This window comes from Anopheles nili, chromosome 3 (genome assembly GCF_943737925.1).
Source record: "Anopheles nili chromosome 3, idAnoNiliSN_F5_01, whole genome shotgun sequence".
In the NCBI taxonomy this organism is placed as follows: Eukaryota; Metazoa; Arthropoda; class Insecta; order Diptera; family Culicidae; genus Anopheles; species Anopheles nili.
The window spans coordinates 12,989,789-13,007,486 of NC_071292.1; the positions used below are offsets into that span (position 1 = coordinate 12,989,789).

Genomic DNA, 17,698 nt, shown 5'->3' on the forward strand with positions numbered 1-17,698 from the left:
GAGAGAGAGCGATCGAGAGAGAGGTCAGCAGAACCGGGTGAAAGGGTCAAATGACTGACCCGTGTGAGGTTTGACGGAATTCTACGACGGAGTGCATCGTGGAAGGACCTCCCAAGCAAGGAGTGGTCATCTTCGCCTTGGCGCGTATGCCACGGTAAGGCCAAACCGGCCATTTTGCGTTTTGTGTTCAGTGTGTTTCTTTGTTCGTTAAGCAAACGCTCACCCACCATGGGACGACGAGGTGCTAGTGGCGGGTTGGCCCTGCTGGTGACAATTGCCACCCTTGGGCCCTTCGTGGTGGCTCAGTGCCCCTGGCAGCGGGAGGTGCCCGATCTGCAGAACTCGTGCTTATGTGCCTACAACCTCGGACAGGAGCTGTCCGTTCAATGTGATCAAGTGAGTAGGGGGTTATATAGCCTAACGGGCAATTAGAGCAACCGTAACGAGCCAGTTTTATCGCTCTTTTTCCCTTCGTGCAGGTGGACTTTCCTGTGTTAGTCGAAGCCTTAGACAAGTACGCGCGGTCGACACCGCTCGATCTGCTGTACGTGAACAACTCGACGGTCGAGCAGCTCGAGGGCGGCCTGTTCGTCAATCTGAAGCTGCACAACGTGCAGTTGAGCAGCTGCAAGGTGCGGCGCATCGACGAGAAGGCATTCCAGGGTCAGGAGGCGGTACTGAAGAACCTCAACCTGCAGGATAACTTGCTTGAGGAGGTGCCAATTCGGGCGCTTAAGCCACTCACCATCCTGAACCTGCTGGATTTGTCCAAGAACCGGCTGCAGAGCGTGCCGAACGATGCGTTTGCTGGGTTGCGCAAGTTGTCTACGCTCAAGCTGTCTGACAACAACGTTACACTGGCTCCGTTTGCATTCCGAGGGCTAGAGGCGAGCCTTAAGAACCTCAATCTGAAGGGTACGAAGCAGAAGCGCGTCCCGGATGCGGTTCGAGGGCTAAGGACGCTTGCCTTTCTCGATCTGTCACAGAACGGCATTCGCGAGTTACCCGGTGGAGCCGGTGTCAAGTCGTTTGACGGGTTGGACGCACTGACAGCGTTAAACCTCGAGCGCAATCTGATCCAAAGCCTCGGTGAGACGGCGTTCTCGGGTGTTCGAAAAACCCTCAGCTCGCTTAGTTTGCTTAACAACTTGATGGCGGAGTTCCCCGTCGGTGCGATACATTCGCTGCGTGAGTTGCGTGTCCTGGACATCGGATTTAATCTTCTCACAGCTCTTCCCGAAACGGCATTCCGAGGCAACCCGGCCGTTACGCTACTCGCTCTCGACGGTAACCCGCTGCCAACGGTGCCTGAACGTGCTCTGGCACATCTCAACCGTACACTGCGCGGATTGTCACTAGGTGGTCGCTTTCTACACTGCGATTGCAAGCTGCGATGGGTCGCCGAATGGATCCGCAACGGAGACCTCCAGGTAAGATGACATACCCCTTCATCCCACGTGTGTTTCAGGATGTGCTAAGATCCTCCGGTTTGTTGTGCTTCCACTTTAGGTTACTTCGCGCGAACGAAACCCACAGTTCTGCGGCTCACCCAATCGCTTCCGGGATCGCGGATTCTACTCCATTCAACCGGAGGAGCTCAACTGCCCCGAGTCCGAGGTAGCACTCGAAGGTCCTGTCGGAGTCGTCGAGTCCTTGCTTCCCAAAACGACCACTCTCCGCACGACTAGCGTTTCTACAACGGCATCGACAACACTCTCCACGCAACCGACCACCCTAGCCGGTACAACGAATGCGACGATCGCTGCCACATCACCACCGACAACCACACAACAACAGCAAGGATCTTCAACAATCGCGGGCGAGATCTCGTCGGCTTCAAACGGCACCACAGCTCAAAGCACCAGTAGCAGCACCACGCTAACCACAACGAGCCCTTCGACAACGAAACAATCGACTACGGCGGCCACGGCGGCTGCTCAAGCAACGACAACAACCACCTCGAAAACGCCAGCCACGAAAAACTGGCGCACAAATGCCAGCAGCAACAACTCGCCACCGCATAAGCAACGACCACCGCTAGTCCTCGGTTTTCCACCTCAGCGTGGCACTCAGGTCGACGACTCTAAGGAGGTGCAGGTGAAGAACGCCTTCAGGTAAGATCCTTGCTCAAGAAAAGCATCTTTTTGTTAGGTGTTCGGGCTGAATTCACGAATCGCTTTTTCCCTCACGGTTTAGCTCGCGCCAGGACAACTCGGTCATCATCCAGTGGGACTCGGATACGGCCAACATACTCGGCTTCCGTGTGGTCTATCGCCTGTTTGGCGATAAGAGCTTCAAGCAGGGGCCGCCGCTCGAAGCGAGCGAGCGTGAGTTCAAGATCAAGAACGTACCGTCGGCCGAGTGCATTATCGTGTGCGTTGTGTCACTCGAAGAGATTAACGTTACGCCCGACACCGTGCCTTACACCCAGTGCCGGGAGGTGCGAACCGTGGCCTCACCGGCTTCAAACATGGATAAGATCACGATCGCGGCCAGTGCTGCCATCTGTGGTACGATCATCGTCGCGGTGATTGTGTTTATCGCCGCCAGCAGGTAGGAAAAGTGATTTTAGGGAGTGGGTGATTTCCAAATGAACTAACTAACTTCAACTGGAAGCATAAAAGATCATTAAAAAAGGATCTTCCACATCCAAAAGCACCTACACTACAGGTTACTGTACCTGTTCAACCCCAAAAACCTATTTCCCAAACATCCTGTGAATGCATCCAATCCACCATTTACCATGCACTTCAACATGCACCTTACCGTTTTTCTGCATCTGCACGGTTTTTTTTTGTTTGTTTTTCTTTTCTCTCTGCACAATCGGTTAATCCAACCCCACCCACCCACGCACACACACACGCAACCCTCCCTACCGTGCGGGTTCTCGATGGGCACAACCGTTTGTCTACAACGCAGGATTCTTTTCAGAAGACGCTCGAAGAAACTGCAGTCCCTCTCGCAGCAGAAGAGTGCCCTACCGATTGCTGGCCTGCCCGTGAACTGCTGCGGCCCAACACCCAGCCCGAACGGGCCGCTCGGATCGCTGGCCACGCTGTCCGCGTTCAACTCGCACAAGGTAAAGAAAAGCATATTTGGCAACCGTAACAAACTAACGATCACCAAGCTGTGAATGCGCCAGGTTCGGGCGAAAGAACGAGCTGCCAGCCCGTTGCGAACGCTTTCCTTATTTGTTTTTTGGAGAAGGACATTAACACACATACACACACACACGCACACGGCCACGAGGCTAATGTGTCCTTGTTCTCCATCGGAACGCCGCAGCAGATGCGAATCATAGTCGGTACATGCAATAGAACTGTGCTAGTGGTAACAGTAATTAGAGACGTAGTGTTTGCTTTAGTACTAATTTGCAGATTAATCCTACAAGCGCTAGCGTAAGTGTTGCTGGGGACCTGGTGAGGCTGATGAGACGGTGGTTTCGGTTCGGTCGCAAAGAAAAAGGATACGTTATAACACGCCATAGTACCGGAAGAAGAAGCCTTTTCGTCCCTGCCGGAAGAGTTGGTCCGAACCGACCCTTCCTATCGACGCGAGTTGTCCGAAGAGAATCGCCCACCTAACTAACCCTATTTGTCGGCCACCCTCTCATCATCCCTTCGCCGTGTTCCCCCAGGGGGGTGTGAGATGTAGCTTTAACAAACTAGATATTGTACTGGTGCTGATTTTCGGGCCGAGCAAGTGGCGAATGAGCGACCTACTAATATGCATTTGGTAGCGGATGTATGAAAGAAAGATAACGAATACAAAAGACAAAATGCGAGTGGTGGGTAGAGAGAGAGAGAGAGAGAGAGTAAAGAAAATAATAGAAAACAAGACCATTCAAATTGGATCGATTCGAAACTTGAAAATAAAAGAAGACACTAAAAAACACAAACCCCCAACCATAGAATACTTTTCAACTCGATGCAAAAATTTTCCCAAAGTTCCATTTTTTTCCCAAAGCTTAGGAAGGGTTTTTCTAACACGAAGAATAAGTATACTCGCGTCTTAAATCGGTCAGAACAACACATGCACGTCTGTTCTGAAGACAACTAGACTGTTAAACATTTTTAACGGAAATGATATTTAATGTGATTCCATTTTTTGAGTATCCCATGTATAAATCTAACCTCACATTTCTTACACCCCACTGCGAGAATGAAAGTGACAAATGGCATCGAAAGCGCAGCGATGATGGGTTCGTAAGTGAACGTTTACAAATGCCCTCTCGTTTGAGCACGTCCTGCAGACGCTCCATGGCTCGTGTGCATTGCCAAACTGGCGGAAATTAATTTTACACTGCACTGCAAGCAGTTTGCACCCGAGGTTTTCCCGGTCCAAGCCAAACACAACAACTCGTCCGCTTTTCTGCTGGTCGATTCTTTTCCCACGACAAAGTCAGTCCGCAAGCCGAATGAATGACGGGCAGACGAATCCCCGATCCAAGCTACTCGGTGGTTTCAAAAAGCGTTCAAAAAGGGAAAAAAATAAAAAAAATAGGCAAAATAGTTTTCCATCTCTCCCACCGGGTGCAACGGGCGCATTCGCTCGGAAAAACTTTTACCCAACCGGCACCGACGTGACGAGCACTGGTTTGCTCAGGATTCGCCACCATCATCGGTGCCAACTGTGAATCACACACATACACATCGGAACCGGAAGTGAATCCTTCGGCACCGGACAGTGAAACCGACGCGGGTGTCCGAAAATGCAGTCACCCGCCCGGTGGCAGTGGCGTCCTTTTTCCGTATTTAAATTTTTCCACCCTCCCAAGACCCGAGATGCAATGAAATTAGTGCCAGCAGCTTCAACCTGGCGGGAGAGGACCGTTGGCAAAAAAATATGGCCCAATCGACTCCGCCCGGTCGGAAAACTGCAAGTCAAAGTTCGGTAACAAGCGAAACCGGTGTGCATTTCAGAGCAAATGAATATAAACTGCTCGATGTGCCGTCTTGCCTGCGCAAAGGATCCACCTTCTCGGGTCTGTCTCCTTTCGCCTTTCACGCCCAAGGCCACGCGGCAAGCGTGTAAGTTTAAAACGATAATAAATGTGATTAAAACTGACACCCACACATGCACGGTGGGGTCCGGGCCACGAGGACACAAAGTAAGACAAACTTTCGCCCAGCCCCCGGTTGGCAGCTTTAGCGTTTGGCAGCGAGGGTATTAGTGGTGAACCGAGGCGCTCGTTTCGTTACAAAACAGGACACTCGGACCCCAAAACGTGCTCGCTGCCGGCAACTGGTTGGTGCCTTCGACGTGGCGAGCTAGAAAACATCACGTTTATGAACAAACTTTTGCTCACGCCCAACGGCGAGTGCAATTGTGCATCTACCGTGGCGCAGCGGCGTGGGATAATGAAATTTTAAAATTCCATTCTCGCATTTTCGCGCTCGGAGCTCCGGGCTCGGGCCCAAGATTGCCACATTTGTGCAACAACATCAATCACACTTCCTGCATTACGACTTCATTATTTGAGTTTGGAAAACTGCTCGCGTAAACGGCACCCGAACGTGCGGGCGAGAGGCGACAATTACCGGATTACTGGGCTTTGAAACGACGGTCATACGTGGCTTTCTGGAAAGCGGGAGAAACTTTGTTCTATAATGAGGCTACGGGAGAATCAACAAAAAAAGACCACCGAGGTTGGAATGCGATACAAACGAAAGGAATTTCTAACGTCCCCTGCTTAAAGGGAGGGATTATTGTAATAGCCAAAAACACTTTCATTCCAGTTCCGAAACAGAGGATCCCTTTTCCCTACCTATGCAAACAATATAATTACCATACGTTAATCTCCATGCAATCGCCCTGGTATCGCGAAAACATATTTGTTTCCCGCCATAGCATCTTTTTCGTCATTGAAAGGCAACAAATGGGTCCCTTCATTGTTGCCCGACTTTATCGCTAAATTGCGGCGAAAAAATGGCACAAAAATTGAAGCCCTCGTTTTTTCATTTCATTTCACCTTCGGAAAAGCGCATCACGAGCGATAATTGCCAGCGGTATCTAGTAACGATAGTGGCCCACTTTCCCGTCGATGGACGGTGCAATTTCACGAGCTCCACGTGAAGACGCCCTGGCGCGATGTACGGATCTAGATCCGCCCGCTAGATAGGCGGAAACTATTCGACGGTTTGCTCTTCCTTTTGGCTCGTTCGCTTTGCTTCCTTTCCGGAAAGCCGGCCACAATTTCCACCGCTCGTCCGTTCGTCGCGCGGCGAGCGGTACATTTTACACTCTAATTATTATTCTAATTCGCCGGTGTGCTGCGCTTCTTTTCGAGCTCAAGCAGCGGCGAAGGAAAGCTCCTATCACGGTTCGGTTTGTACCTATGCATGACGCGCCCGAATGTATGCAACGCTTGGCATGAACGATCTGCATGTGCACATCACCACGTGGAAATTCCACGGCTCGCTTCGATTCAACGATGCGCGACCGATAACGTAACGCTTGCCTGTACTCTCGTTAGCCTATCATGTTTATTGCATTTAATAATCTGGAAAAACTGTGCCACACGACACATACCGTGCTAACTTTCTTTCCCCCCCCGACACCGTTTTTTTTTCTTTCCACCCCTTTGTGTTACCGGTCGCGGTTGTGTGCGGTTTGTTTCGCGCATCTCTTCCCCACAAACGAGTGCAGTAAAATTGTTTAAAAAGAGAGAGAGAGAGAGAGAGAGACAGCAAGATACCAATAACAAACAACGACTGAAGCAAAACAAAAAAGAACACATTGCACGGGATGCACCCCCGCAACGCGCGAAGATTATGGTGATGGTGATGGAAGATGAATTTTCCGGCCAACGGCTGGCGACGGTTGGACAATAAACGCTGATTGCAATTGGCAGCTCGTTCGGCCCAGCCGGACATGATGGTAGTGGTGGTGATGGTGGTGGTGGTGGTAGTTAATAGCTGTAATGATTTCGATGGTGCTGGTGATAAAAGGATCATAATGGACGACGGAAAGGATTGTAATAATGACACTGACGGCGGTGCTGTTTATGGCCACGGTGGCATCCACGATGATGGTGATGATGATAATGATGATGATAACCGATGGGTGGCGGGATGGAAAATAGATGGCTGGCAGCTTGGTTCGCACTCTCGCCCTCAACGGGAGCTCGACGCGCCACGCTGGTGCGCGCTATCACGCTGCTATAATATCCTTCTGTGCTGCTTTCTTCCTTGTGATGCTCTGCTGCCTCGCTGCCGTGGTGCATTCTACCATGCAGCAGGACTGGGACCAGGTGTCGGCGTACAGTGGCCGTTCGATACCGCGGCCGCGCATCTACCCGATGGAAAACCAAGCCATCCCGGACGACCTCCGCAGCCACGTGTCGCACTTTTCAGCCGTTGGTGGTGGAGGCGTCCCGAAGGTGGGAAAAGCACGCTCAATCGCTGACGGACAGTCGCACCACAGCTTCTCGAATCACTCGCAGCGTGGATACCTCGGATCGGCCTTCCCGAGCAATTTAGTCAACTCGCGACCAGGTAAGCTGAATGATGAAAGTTTCATGCCATGGCAGGTCGATATATGTCCCGTTTTCATTACAGAACTAAGGCAGTCCCGCCAATCGCTGGCAGCAGCCTCGGAGCGCATGTCCCGGGCATCATACGCGGGCTCGATCGTACATGGACCAGCCCACAGTATTGCATCCAGCACGAGGCGTACACGACCGAGGTCTCGTTCTCGTGATCAGCTGAGTGCGGCACATATCCACACACATCAGCATCGTCCCGGAAGCCGGTAAGTAAATCGACATTCCGGTGTTAATTTTACTAAGAAACGCAAGTTCCCAATCGTACGATGGAAGATCATAGGTCCCATGCATCCTCCATCAATCAAGACTCAATTAATCTTGTTGGGACTGCTTGAAGATGTTAAGATGTCAAGCGAGCCCTCGACAAATTGCGCGAGAATTCGAACATCCGCTCTTCTTTTGTCTTGTGGCGCGAAAACCTTCGCCACTCGGAAGAAAAGAAAGCACACATTGTTTAATGAACACTTCCCGTTAAGCCTTCAACACATCAAAGTGCATCTTCCGCCGCAAAAAACAAAACCCGGTGACCTCTCGCGTTAAACCCGCCCTCTTTAACGTCCGTTTTGCCTTCACAGCTACTCCACCGCCGGTTCGACGCACACGCTCAACAACTACTGCGACACGTCCGACAACTGGACCGATCACGATATGGACATCTACATGGCGCGCAATCCGACGGCCCGCAACGGCATGGTGCCGTTATGAGACCGGCTGCTCGTTTCCTGATACGGTGATCCGGCGCACGATTACGGCGAAGTTTTCTGACATCGACTCCCGCCCGACGGTCCAGTTGCGCCAGCGACGACGGACCGTCGGACGACGATCCTCGATCCTCGATGTCCTTTACCGCTGCTAATGGTGCCGCCCGATCCTTCTAGCGGCGACGCACCGCCTGAGTACAGCGAAATCAGCGAAGACGCGGCAACGATTCCGCTGGCAACGATCCGGTGCGACCATAACCTACCGGTACACCATCATCCAGTGGCCGGTTCTTCTCTACCGCAACAGCATCAGCAGCAGTTTAAGCTGCGACCGGGTACACCACCGCTTGCGAGCCTGCTCGTGTCACCGAGCGGTCCCGGATACGTCGAGCTGGAAAATTACTGCAATCGGTTGAAGGAGAACCTGCAGTACTGAGGTCGGAGGGGTTTTTTTTTTCTAGCGTTAACAGTGCATCCCGTTTTCTCCACCGGCACACCGTGTGGGCCACCTTTGTTACTAGCATTAAGCGGAAGCGTGTTTCCGAATGGAAAAGGGGTTTTAGCGTTAAGTCTAGGCAATACTACTTGTAAAACAAGCCGGCAACCCCGAGCCGGAAGATCACACTATTTAACGAAACATTAATCGTAGACAATTCCAATGACCAGTTATGAGTAAGTAAGCGTAGCCTAGCATGCAAGTAGTTCTTAGTGCGTTTACAGCAAAAAAAAAACGTGAGCCTTCCGGGATGTCGTAGCCGAAGCGGAAAACTCGAAACGCGTCCTTCGTTCTAATCCTGACGATACTTGGTCGCAGGATCATGATGTCGCGAGGCAGATATGATAAGATTTCAGCATCCACCCTTCTAAAACACACGCAAACAAAACGGTAGAGCCACACATATCATCGCGCTACTGAGCGTGATAATCGATAGTGGGATTGTGAAACAAAAAAAAAGCAGCTTAACGTTAAACGCACCAGTGGGCACAGGACGCGATCCTTACATAGCAGCGATACAGCTATGACAACAGCCATCCTCCGTATTCAAATCGTACGAAGGTGGAGGAGGAGTGGTAGGTGCAAAGTATTTAAATCACACAACAGTGTTGCGAAACTATAATCTCATCGTGCAAACAACATTCGGAGCAATGCGGGCTTTCAACATATGTACCCAGTTCTCTCAATCACTCTCTTCCAGTGCTGACCGGTCCCCATTTCCCAACCGGGAAGGATCCGGCCGAGGTGTAACCGATCCTGTAAATAACCACCACAGCCATCCTTCCCGGAACGTCCTTCCCGACCCGACGTAGTACGCTTTCGTTCGGACAACAACGCGCGCAATGGTGGTTCCGGTTTGTTAGGCATTTTACATATTTGCCTTTTCCGAGCTGGTAATTGAGCCAAACCGGATAGCAAACACGCGCCGTTCCGTGTGGTTGTTTTTTTTTTACCCCCGTAGGCTATCTTTTGGATATAGATTTAGTTGGTTTCCTTCGGTCCTTGCCAAGGAAACGCCGGTGCAATTGGATGCTGTTTGTTTAGGTTTCATTTTTGTTTTTCATCCTGCACTACTCTCTTTGGCATAAGTTTGCTTTTCGTTGTTGCTATTGTGAGTTTAAAAAAAAAAATAACGAATCTAAAAAGGATATGGCACAGTAAAGCAACGAACTAGGCCGGAACGGAGTGGAACCAACAAAAACACGTATTTCTGGTTTCTGGCTCAACCATCGCACAATACAACGGTGGGTTGGTTTTTCCGCATGTAACGCATGTACTCGATTTCTTTTGATTGAAATAACCCAACGTCTGGTTGACCACTCGGTGGGGGTGCTTGTTTGGTGTAAAACGGAAACTACCACACGTTGCAACGAACAAAGCCAACGAAAAGGCACCGCCGGGATTGATCACATATTTATTGCTTTTCCGAACGGCATGTGTGAAAACAACGACAAATCGACGTAAAAAAAAACAAGGATCACTTTTCGGTAAACAACCCACTCGGATGCTGGAGCCAAATTTCAATTTTTCAAACTTCCCATCGAATGCCACCCCCCACGGTGATCCTGCACCAGCGTTGGGATATTTTAATTACCGCGCAGTTTTAGTTTAGTTAGCCTGCCCTTTTTTTCTGGTGGGTGTTTGCTTCCCGCTGCCCACGCCAACCATCCCACGTCCCTTTCGATCCCTGTACAGGCGAACGCCGCCGTTGTTAAGTTTGCCTCTGTAAAGCGTAATGCACCCTAGATCGTAGGTATATTATTAACCTTTTTGATAGCGCGCGATCCTATGTTTAACATTCGATAGTTAACACAGCAACGCAGAGATCCCAACTGAGACACTGCAAATAGATGTAAGGCATTGTGTATCATACGATCGGACGCGTTTCGTTGATTGTTTGTTAGCTTGTTTTCGTTCAAACGCAGTAGGCGTTGAATAGAGTGTTGTGTGGCTTTCTAGTATCGCGATCGCTCACATTTCTCCCGCCGGCCATTCGAGGGCTGAAGGTTTTAGCAATGGCTACTAAAAGCACACACTCACGAGCGATATAATAATGTAACCAGTAACATCAAATCAAAGGTCTAAATTGGGGGTCGGCAATGGTAATGGTGGGGAAGGTTTAGAAAACAGAATATCTAGCGTAATGTGTACATACAACCGTTTGCACAGTTTATAGCGAGAGAGCGAGCGCGAAAATAGGATATAAAGTTAAATAACATCAAATGTTAACGAAGTAACCAAGTTAGCTAGCCAACCTGTCGATGTGTTTGTCGTCTATGTGGCGTCTTTTGTGTGATTGTGTGTTAGTTTTTCGCAATAACGACAAAAATATATACTACAAAATGAAGGAAAATCCAACTTCCCGCATCAATGGGACGCATTGGAATGCGCTTGTTTTTAGGAGCAATTCGGCATGGTTTCAAGGATACGCAGAAGACGATATGGAACTCACATTCATCATTAACGTTTATGAAAGGACAACCCGTTCCCGTACACCAAATATGATAGGCAGCGTTGAGCGTGATGTTCCCTCGGCACGGATAAGGGCAAATTTGAGAAGCCCCCGGCGTGGCGGTACGTTAGTAGACATTTTACTTTAGAAATGCGATAAAATCCCAAGCGGAAGCGTGCGACGTAAAAGTGCATTAGTCCCAGAGCGGTAGCATCTATTTTTGTACGTAAACCCAAGAGAAAACCACTGGAAAAAATACTCAACATCAGCATAGCCCGACTGCACCAACCGGCAGGATTGCGTGGAGCCGTGGCCGTGTCTGAAGTAGCCTTATTTCATTCAATTCGCGATCGGGTGCATCGCAGTTAGACGTACGTTACATATGCATACATACTATAAAAATGGAACACTAATTATATATACTTTATCAGTGCAGTGCATTACGGTAGGTCAATTGGATTGCTTCGGTGATGATGCACAATTAAAAAAATTAAAATCACTAAACCGAACTGCATCTGTGGCGGTAATGTACTGCTAAGTAGTGCTAGTAATAGTTGACAAAACCGATAGTTTGAGTCGATTTTTTCTCCCATTTCTCCGTTGGAAACTAATGTTAGGCTTCCCGTGTCGATTCCGAGCGAAAAAAACCACCAAAATCCATCACCCACTAAGCGCATGTCGCCCTCCTTTCTTCCTCCCATCCCAACGAACCCACGCAGGGGACACACGGAAGCTGGACGTTACATGAAAACGGAAAAATTGAACACAGTTGAAAGTTAACAGTAAACGAAGGTGTAAAGTAAGCGAACGCGACCACGAACGTGTAGCTGATAAGCGCATCCATCTTTAGCGGTAAGGCAGCGGAAATAAGTGCATAATTATATCCTCTTCGAGGGTGCCGGTTGGTATAAGCGATCAAACGGTTTAGGTGTTAAATCCCGGTCCCGCCTCCCCCCCAATCCCCATTTCGAGGGAAATCAAGTGCAATGAAAGTCGGTTTGGAGGAGGGCTCGCAAGAGCAGGTTGCGTCCTACGAAAGGACGTAGCTGAGCAACGGCGGTAAGTTTGAGTAATATTTATACAATATACACACGCAACCACATCTATATATATACATATTATTGTAATCGCGCGATAACGCTCCCCCAATCTTTTCCCCAGCGCGGGAACGCATTAAACACACAGCTGTATATAACAATAATCAAACGAATAAAGAGACCCAATTTAAACGACGCAATACAAGCTAGAGCAAAGGAACTAAATAAAAACGCTATTGAAATTACGGCTCCGAGGACAATTTTCTTCTACGCGATCCGAAACAGAAGGAGACGTCCCTATCTGTTCCTGATCACATTTATCAACCTTAATTAACCCATAAAGGAAAAAATACTTCATAAGTTACCGGTATGCTTGATATTTTCTTTTTAGTTCCTCTGTCCCTGCATAACACCAGGCACCAGTGCTACAATAATTACAAAATTGATCTGAATGATCCTGATCGTATTGGGCGTTGGACAATACGTTCGCCAATGATTAAAATTATGAAAGAATGCGTAAGGCACATGACAGTACCGTAAGGAGCGTAAATTTATGGAAAAATCCCATCACCGATTTACCCGACTTTGAACAAAATGCTTACTTACCCCGGTACTGGAATGCAGCGTTCGACGCGATACCGCATTTCCTGCGCAAATTCGGCCCATAGCTGCGCGACGCCTCGCTTTCCACCGAAGTACGCGTTGCAAAGCGCAAGTAGTCCTGCCAGCCGATGCACCAGCGAGTCCGGATTGGCCGACTTAACCCGATGTGGATCAAACTCGGCTGGCTTGGTCGCAGACGGTGGATATGGCCAGCGTGGCTCTTGCTGCGCGTCCGGGAACAGGTAGTACAGCATGTCCTTCAGCTGGTCGTCACTCAGTGGACCTTCGAGTTTGGATGGCTTCTGGGCTGTGCCCATGCGGCCAGGCAACACGGAAGAGATGCGTGGAATTTTCGACTCCGTGAGCAGATCCAGCGGGTTGGCACCTGCGATGGGAGTTGTCGCACCAAACGCAAGCTCACTAAAGTACTCGGTCAGAGCGCGCGATGAGTCGACGATTTGGAGGTATTCCTGCAGACAGTCGGCCAGATAGCAGGCGGGTGTGTCTTCGAACTGTGCTCGCAAACTCCAGAGCGGTGCCGTGAGCGGATCAAAGTCGGAATAAGTTTGCGAGTCAACGACCACGTTGTCTGCGACCTGTGGCCATGTGCAGTGTACGATCAGCTCAGCAACTGGATCGATCGCGACACCAAACGGCAGCGATACGACACTGCCACTGGTGGTGTCGTACAGGAAGTTCTCGTCGAAGGGAATGATTTTATCGCTTAAGAAGCTCCCCGAAAGAAACCGCGTCAATGAGTAGGTAAAGCGAACCGACACGGCCACAGGATCCACGTACGGTACACCTATTTTGCCTTTGAATACCTCGAGCAGCCCTGACATGTACTTGCAGGTCGGTGGCGTTAGGTGCAAGTGCACGATATCGAACGACATCCGTACGGCGCCGGATTCACACACGCCCAGATACACGTGCTGCACTTTGTCCATGGCTTGCACAAACACCGGAACGTCGCAGCTGCTCTCCGAGACAGCAATGTGAACCGAGCTCATCAAGATGCGGATCTGGCTCTCGTTCGCGATCGACTTCTTTGCCGGTGACACGATTACGAACTCCCGCAAGCCGTACCACTGCGCAAGCGGATGTACTTTTTGATCCTCGTCGACGTAGCCATCTCCACCATCTCGCTGACCGTACGCGACACAGTAGTCATTTTCAATCGCCATTAAATCCACGAACGTTTGGCACCCGGAAGTGGAATCAGGCGCTTCAGCACCCTCTAGCTCGGTCTCTTCCAACACCGCACGGTAGTGCACGACGTGCAGCTCAACGTCGGCGAATTTGATCGTTTCCCGTGCCTTGTTCCATCGGCAAGTCGCTAACTCGTGGTGCTGTAACTTCCGGAATGCACTCTGCCCGAACGATAGCTTCCATTCGTGAAAGATCTCCTCGAGACGCGCGTTGAACAACTCCCAGTCCGACGCGGTGGTGAAGTCCTGCTGGAAAAACTCGGTATCGTCGACTTCCTCGTTCATCATCGCGATTACGTTACTCGGCGTTATTCGGGATAATAAAGACACGAAAATCGGATAACGAGAACACTTTTACTTTTCGCAAGTCACGAAAAGAGGGTTAAATAGTTGCACAAACGCACTGCGTACTTGATAGTAAACAAAACATCAGCCCGCTAGCTGTCAAACTGTGACCCATCGTAGCAGTGTGCGTGAAATGTTTTGGTGTCTAACGAAAATTACACCATTCTCAATTACGCCACCATCAGCTGTTTTTACAGAAAGTAAACAAAGCTATCACAACATTCGTTTTTTTTTTAATTTTGTACACTAGTACATATATTTTTGCTTTTTTTTAATTACATATTCACAATTCACACAAGTAATTGGACATTGCTGAAGTATTTTTTGTCAATTTTAAACTAAGCTGGATTTGACTACAATCTCTTCTTACGGTTTTTTTCCGTTTATCTTCGACAGTTTATTCCTGGCTACGTTGTCGAAAAACAGCAGACCGGCTGCACGTTCTATGGTTTCCGGTGGTACCTGAAACATGGTCAACGGTGTGCCATCATCAATTTTTTGATTCGGCAACACGTAGGATTCCATCTCCAAACGACCGTCGGTCGTTTCCATGACTAGCACTTTGAAGAAATGCGTGGGCACAGCAACATTGTTGGTTCCGATCACCTGATACTTCACGTACAGCTTGCCATCGCCTTCACGGTGTGGTAAATACAAGGGTCCCGTGCAACAGTACACGTTTGGGTACTGTTTAGTTAACTTTCGAACATATCGCTCCAGATGGTTCCATTTGTCTCTGTTAAATCCAACCCCGACCTGAATCGAAACATAGTTACAAGTTGAATTATAAGAAAATTTGATTTAAAATATAAATATCGCGCCTGCGGGGCCATGTTGGACAGGAAAAATGTCTGATCGCAGTGCTTCTGCTGTATGCGATGGTTTCCAGCTGCTGCCAAATGTCCTCGATCGAAACCGGATCCCTTGTAGTCGGTATTTAGCGAGCGGAAGAACGGATGAACACTTTCGTCTGGCTTGAAATCACATTTCGCACGGTCAACACCATCGTTGTGTTTCACTGTATCTGGCGTAAGATGTTCAAAAACCCAGTGTGCAACACGTGTTCTCCGATCGTATGAGAGCACATAGTCATCGAATGACCGAATGTTATCCATGCCGGGAAATCCATATTTCATAATCTGACCGACACGGCTAACGTTAACCGGCGCAGATGTTGGACTAACTGCAGGGACAGGAGTCGCAGCTGACACCGTTCCAAAGATGGGAAGCGCCGGTTTAGAACAGAACAGTTCCTTCGTTTTGCCGGTGTTTACATAACCACTCATCGGCGCCAGTTTCCGCCGTTCGATGTACGAACCAGTCAAGTAACCACCAAGACCAACGGACGAAAGTACCAACAACCGAGACATCACGTTCTTAGAGTTCATTTTAAGTAAAACTAGTTAATCCTTAGCTATTCATTTAAAAACAACGAAATAATTCGTCGAGCTTATGCACGCTAAGCCCACGTCAGAAGCAGATTGTTTACATTTGGGTTGTTGTTGTACACACCTTGTTCAAAGGTGTACTTATCGTATCACCATCAAGAGAGGAGATCGAATTGATTTTCACCATTCAAACGCTTGCTCAATATAACAAATTTCGATTATAAAACTGTGCTCGGCATAAATTTTAATGATCCTTATTATTTTTTCATCAAACAATTATCTTTATACATTAAATTTTGTCTAAATCTAGTAAATTTTTCGAGTAGATTGTTCGAGCAGCATACATTTTCTTTGAGCTGTCAATATACGAGAAAAAAATTACACCACGTATTAAATATTTTGTTTGGTTTTAGATTGTATTAGAAAAACGAGCGAATTTTATTTCATTAATGAATTGAGGACGCTCACTTCTAAGACGCGGCGGAAGACGGAATAACACAATATATCCACGTAAGTTAAAAAAGCCACATATATTTTTATCCCATCTACATAATCAAACGAAAAATTATTCACGTATACTTGCAGGCATTCGTTATCGTTGCTTGTTTATCCATTTCATACGCATAATGATTGATAACAGTGCAGCTGAAGAGGAGATCAGCGGAGTTTTACATGGTTGGGGCTATACGATGAATGCAACTGATTATATGAGTTCCATGAATAACCAGCGCCGGGCTGCGCATGGTCCGGGATCTACGCGCTTCACGGTTATGGGTCGTGGTCGTGGTTGCGTGGATGTTTCGCGTAGCGGACTAGAAGAAATCCGATTTGCCGCCCGTCTTAACCAACTGGAAGCTCATAATTCCCCAATGGGACACCTGTCCACTACGGCAGAGACCCTTTCAAGGAACGTCGGGCCAGAAATAACAGCGACGATGCGATCATTCGGAATTTGTGGCGCAGACGAACAAATAGGTAGCACTCGTCGGACGGTGCTTGAACAGCAGCAAGACATCCACATAGATGGAAACGTGCCGGTCATACTGAACGGGGAGCTTTTCCACACGAAATATCGTTCAGTTGACGAAAGTGAAAACGAAGATCAACCTCCTACGCCCTTGGTGCCATACGATCCGTCGTTGCCGTTAGAGGAGCAGTTTTCTACGATCCCAGAATTCCAGCCTCAACTAACGGCTACCGAAAAAAGTTTCGCTACAATCCCGGATGAAACAAGCCACCTTACAAAAGCAAAACCCGCCAAAAATAAGAAAAAACAAAAATGGACCAAAATGCCGTTGGACATTGTTATAAACACACCAAAACCACGAGGGCGGTACGATATCGAACCAGAGGTCGGGCGGCCTCCGGTTGCCGGAAATAGTAATTATGGTCCTCGGATCTTGTATGGTGCGAACGGGACAAAGAATCTTTCTTAGCGACCGTACACAGAAACGCAATAAGTAAACGAAATGCATATCCATAAAATATACTGACGGAATGGTATTTCGCTTGTGAAAAAATGTGATCATTTTAATCTGAATTTGGATAGAAGGACAATAAGTTGTCCATGTTAGTTGTCCAGCTACAAACATTTTACTTTAGCTGAATTTTTTATTAAAAGGGATATAATAAGTGTAAGAATTATGTGGACTATCCGCATGTAGAGCACAGCTTGAGAAGACCTAGTTTGCGTTGTAGTTTGGAGTAGATAGGACATCCTAACAGTGACCTTAACCATAAGGATTCGAAGGATAGAGTATGAAACGAGGATACCGATTTCATATCCAACCAAGCAGGGATTGCCAGAGCTGTAGCAGAACATTTTATCAAGCAGGACATTATAGGCTTCCATGACATGCAAGCACAACAATCCGGGAAAGCAATCGTCTATTGAGCAGAGAATGAAAATAAAGAAATTTTAT

At 48.5% G+C, this 17,698-nt stretch overlaps 4 protein-coding genes across 4 annotated transcripts; 2 read left to right on the forward strand and 2 right to left on the reverse strand.

Annotated features, from left to right (window-relative positions):
• Positions 1–228: 228 nt before the first annotated feature.
• On the forward strand, positions 229–8,251 carry LOC128727167 (leucine-rich repeat and fibronectin type-III domain-containing protein 3). The gene is made up of 8 exons (XM_053821044.1): positions 229–396; positions 480–1,430; positions 1,510–2,114; positions 2,197–2,553; positions 2,920–3,079; positions 7,238–7,496; positions 7,560–7,752; positions 8,122–8,251. The coding sequence occupies exons 1-8, from the start codon at positions 229–231 to the stop codon at positions 8,249–8,251; spliced, it is 2,823 nt and encodes a 940-aa protein (XP_053677019.1).
• Positions 8,252–12,834: 4,583 nt separating this feature from the next.
• On the reverse strand, positions 12,835–14,331 carry LOC128727168 (rab3 GTPase-activating protein catalytic subunit-like). The gene has a single exon (XM_053821045.1). It carries the CDS (start codon positions 14,329–14,331, stop codon positions 12,835–12,837), a length of 1,497 nt encoding a protein of 498 aa, XP_053677020.1.
• A 373-nt stretch (positions 14,332–14,704) lies between these two features.
• On the reverse strand, positions 14,705–15,776 carry LOC128723549 (endonuclease G, mitochondrial). Its single transcript, XM_053817302.1, has 2 exons — positions 15,210–15,776; positions 14,705–15,144 (listed from the first exon to the last, which is right to left on the reverse strand). Exons 1-2 carry the CDS (start codon positions 15,774–15,776, stop codon positions 14,755–14,757), a joined length of 957 nt encoding a protein of 318 aa, XP_053673277.1. The 3' UTR covers positions 14,705–14,754.
• Positions 15,777–16,160: 384 nt separating this feature from the next.
• On the forward strand, positions 16,161–17,685 carry LOC128725695 (uncharacterized). The gene is made up of 2 exons (XM_053819459.1): positions 16,161–16,286; positions 16,362–17,685. Exon 2 carries the CDS (start codon positions 16,403–16,405, stop codon positions 17,210–17,212), a length of 810 nt encoding a protein of 269 aa, XP_053675434.1. The 5' UTR covers positions 16,161–16,286; positions 16,362–16,402; the 3' UTR covers positions 17,213–17,685.
• The last annotated feature ends 13 nt before the right edge of the window (positions 17,686–17,698 follow it).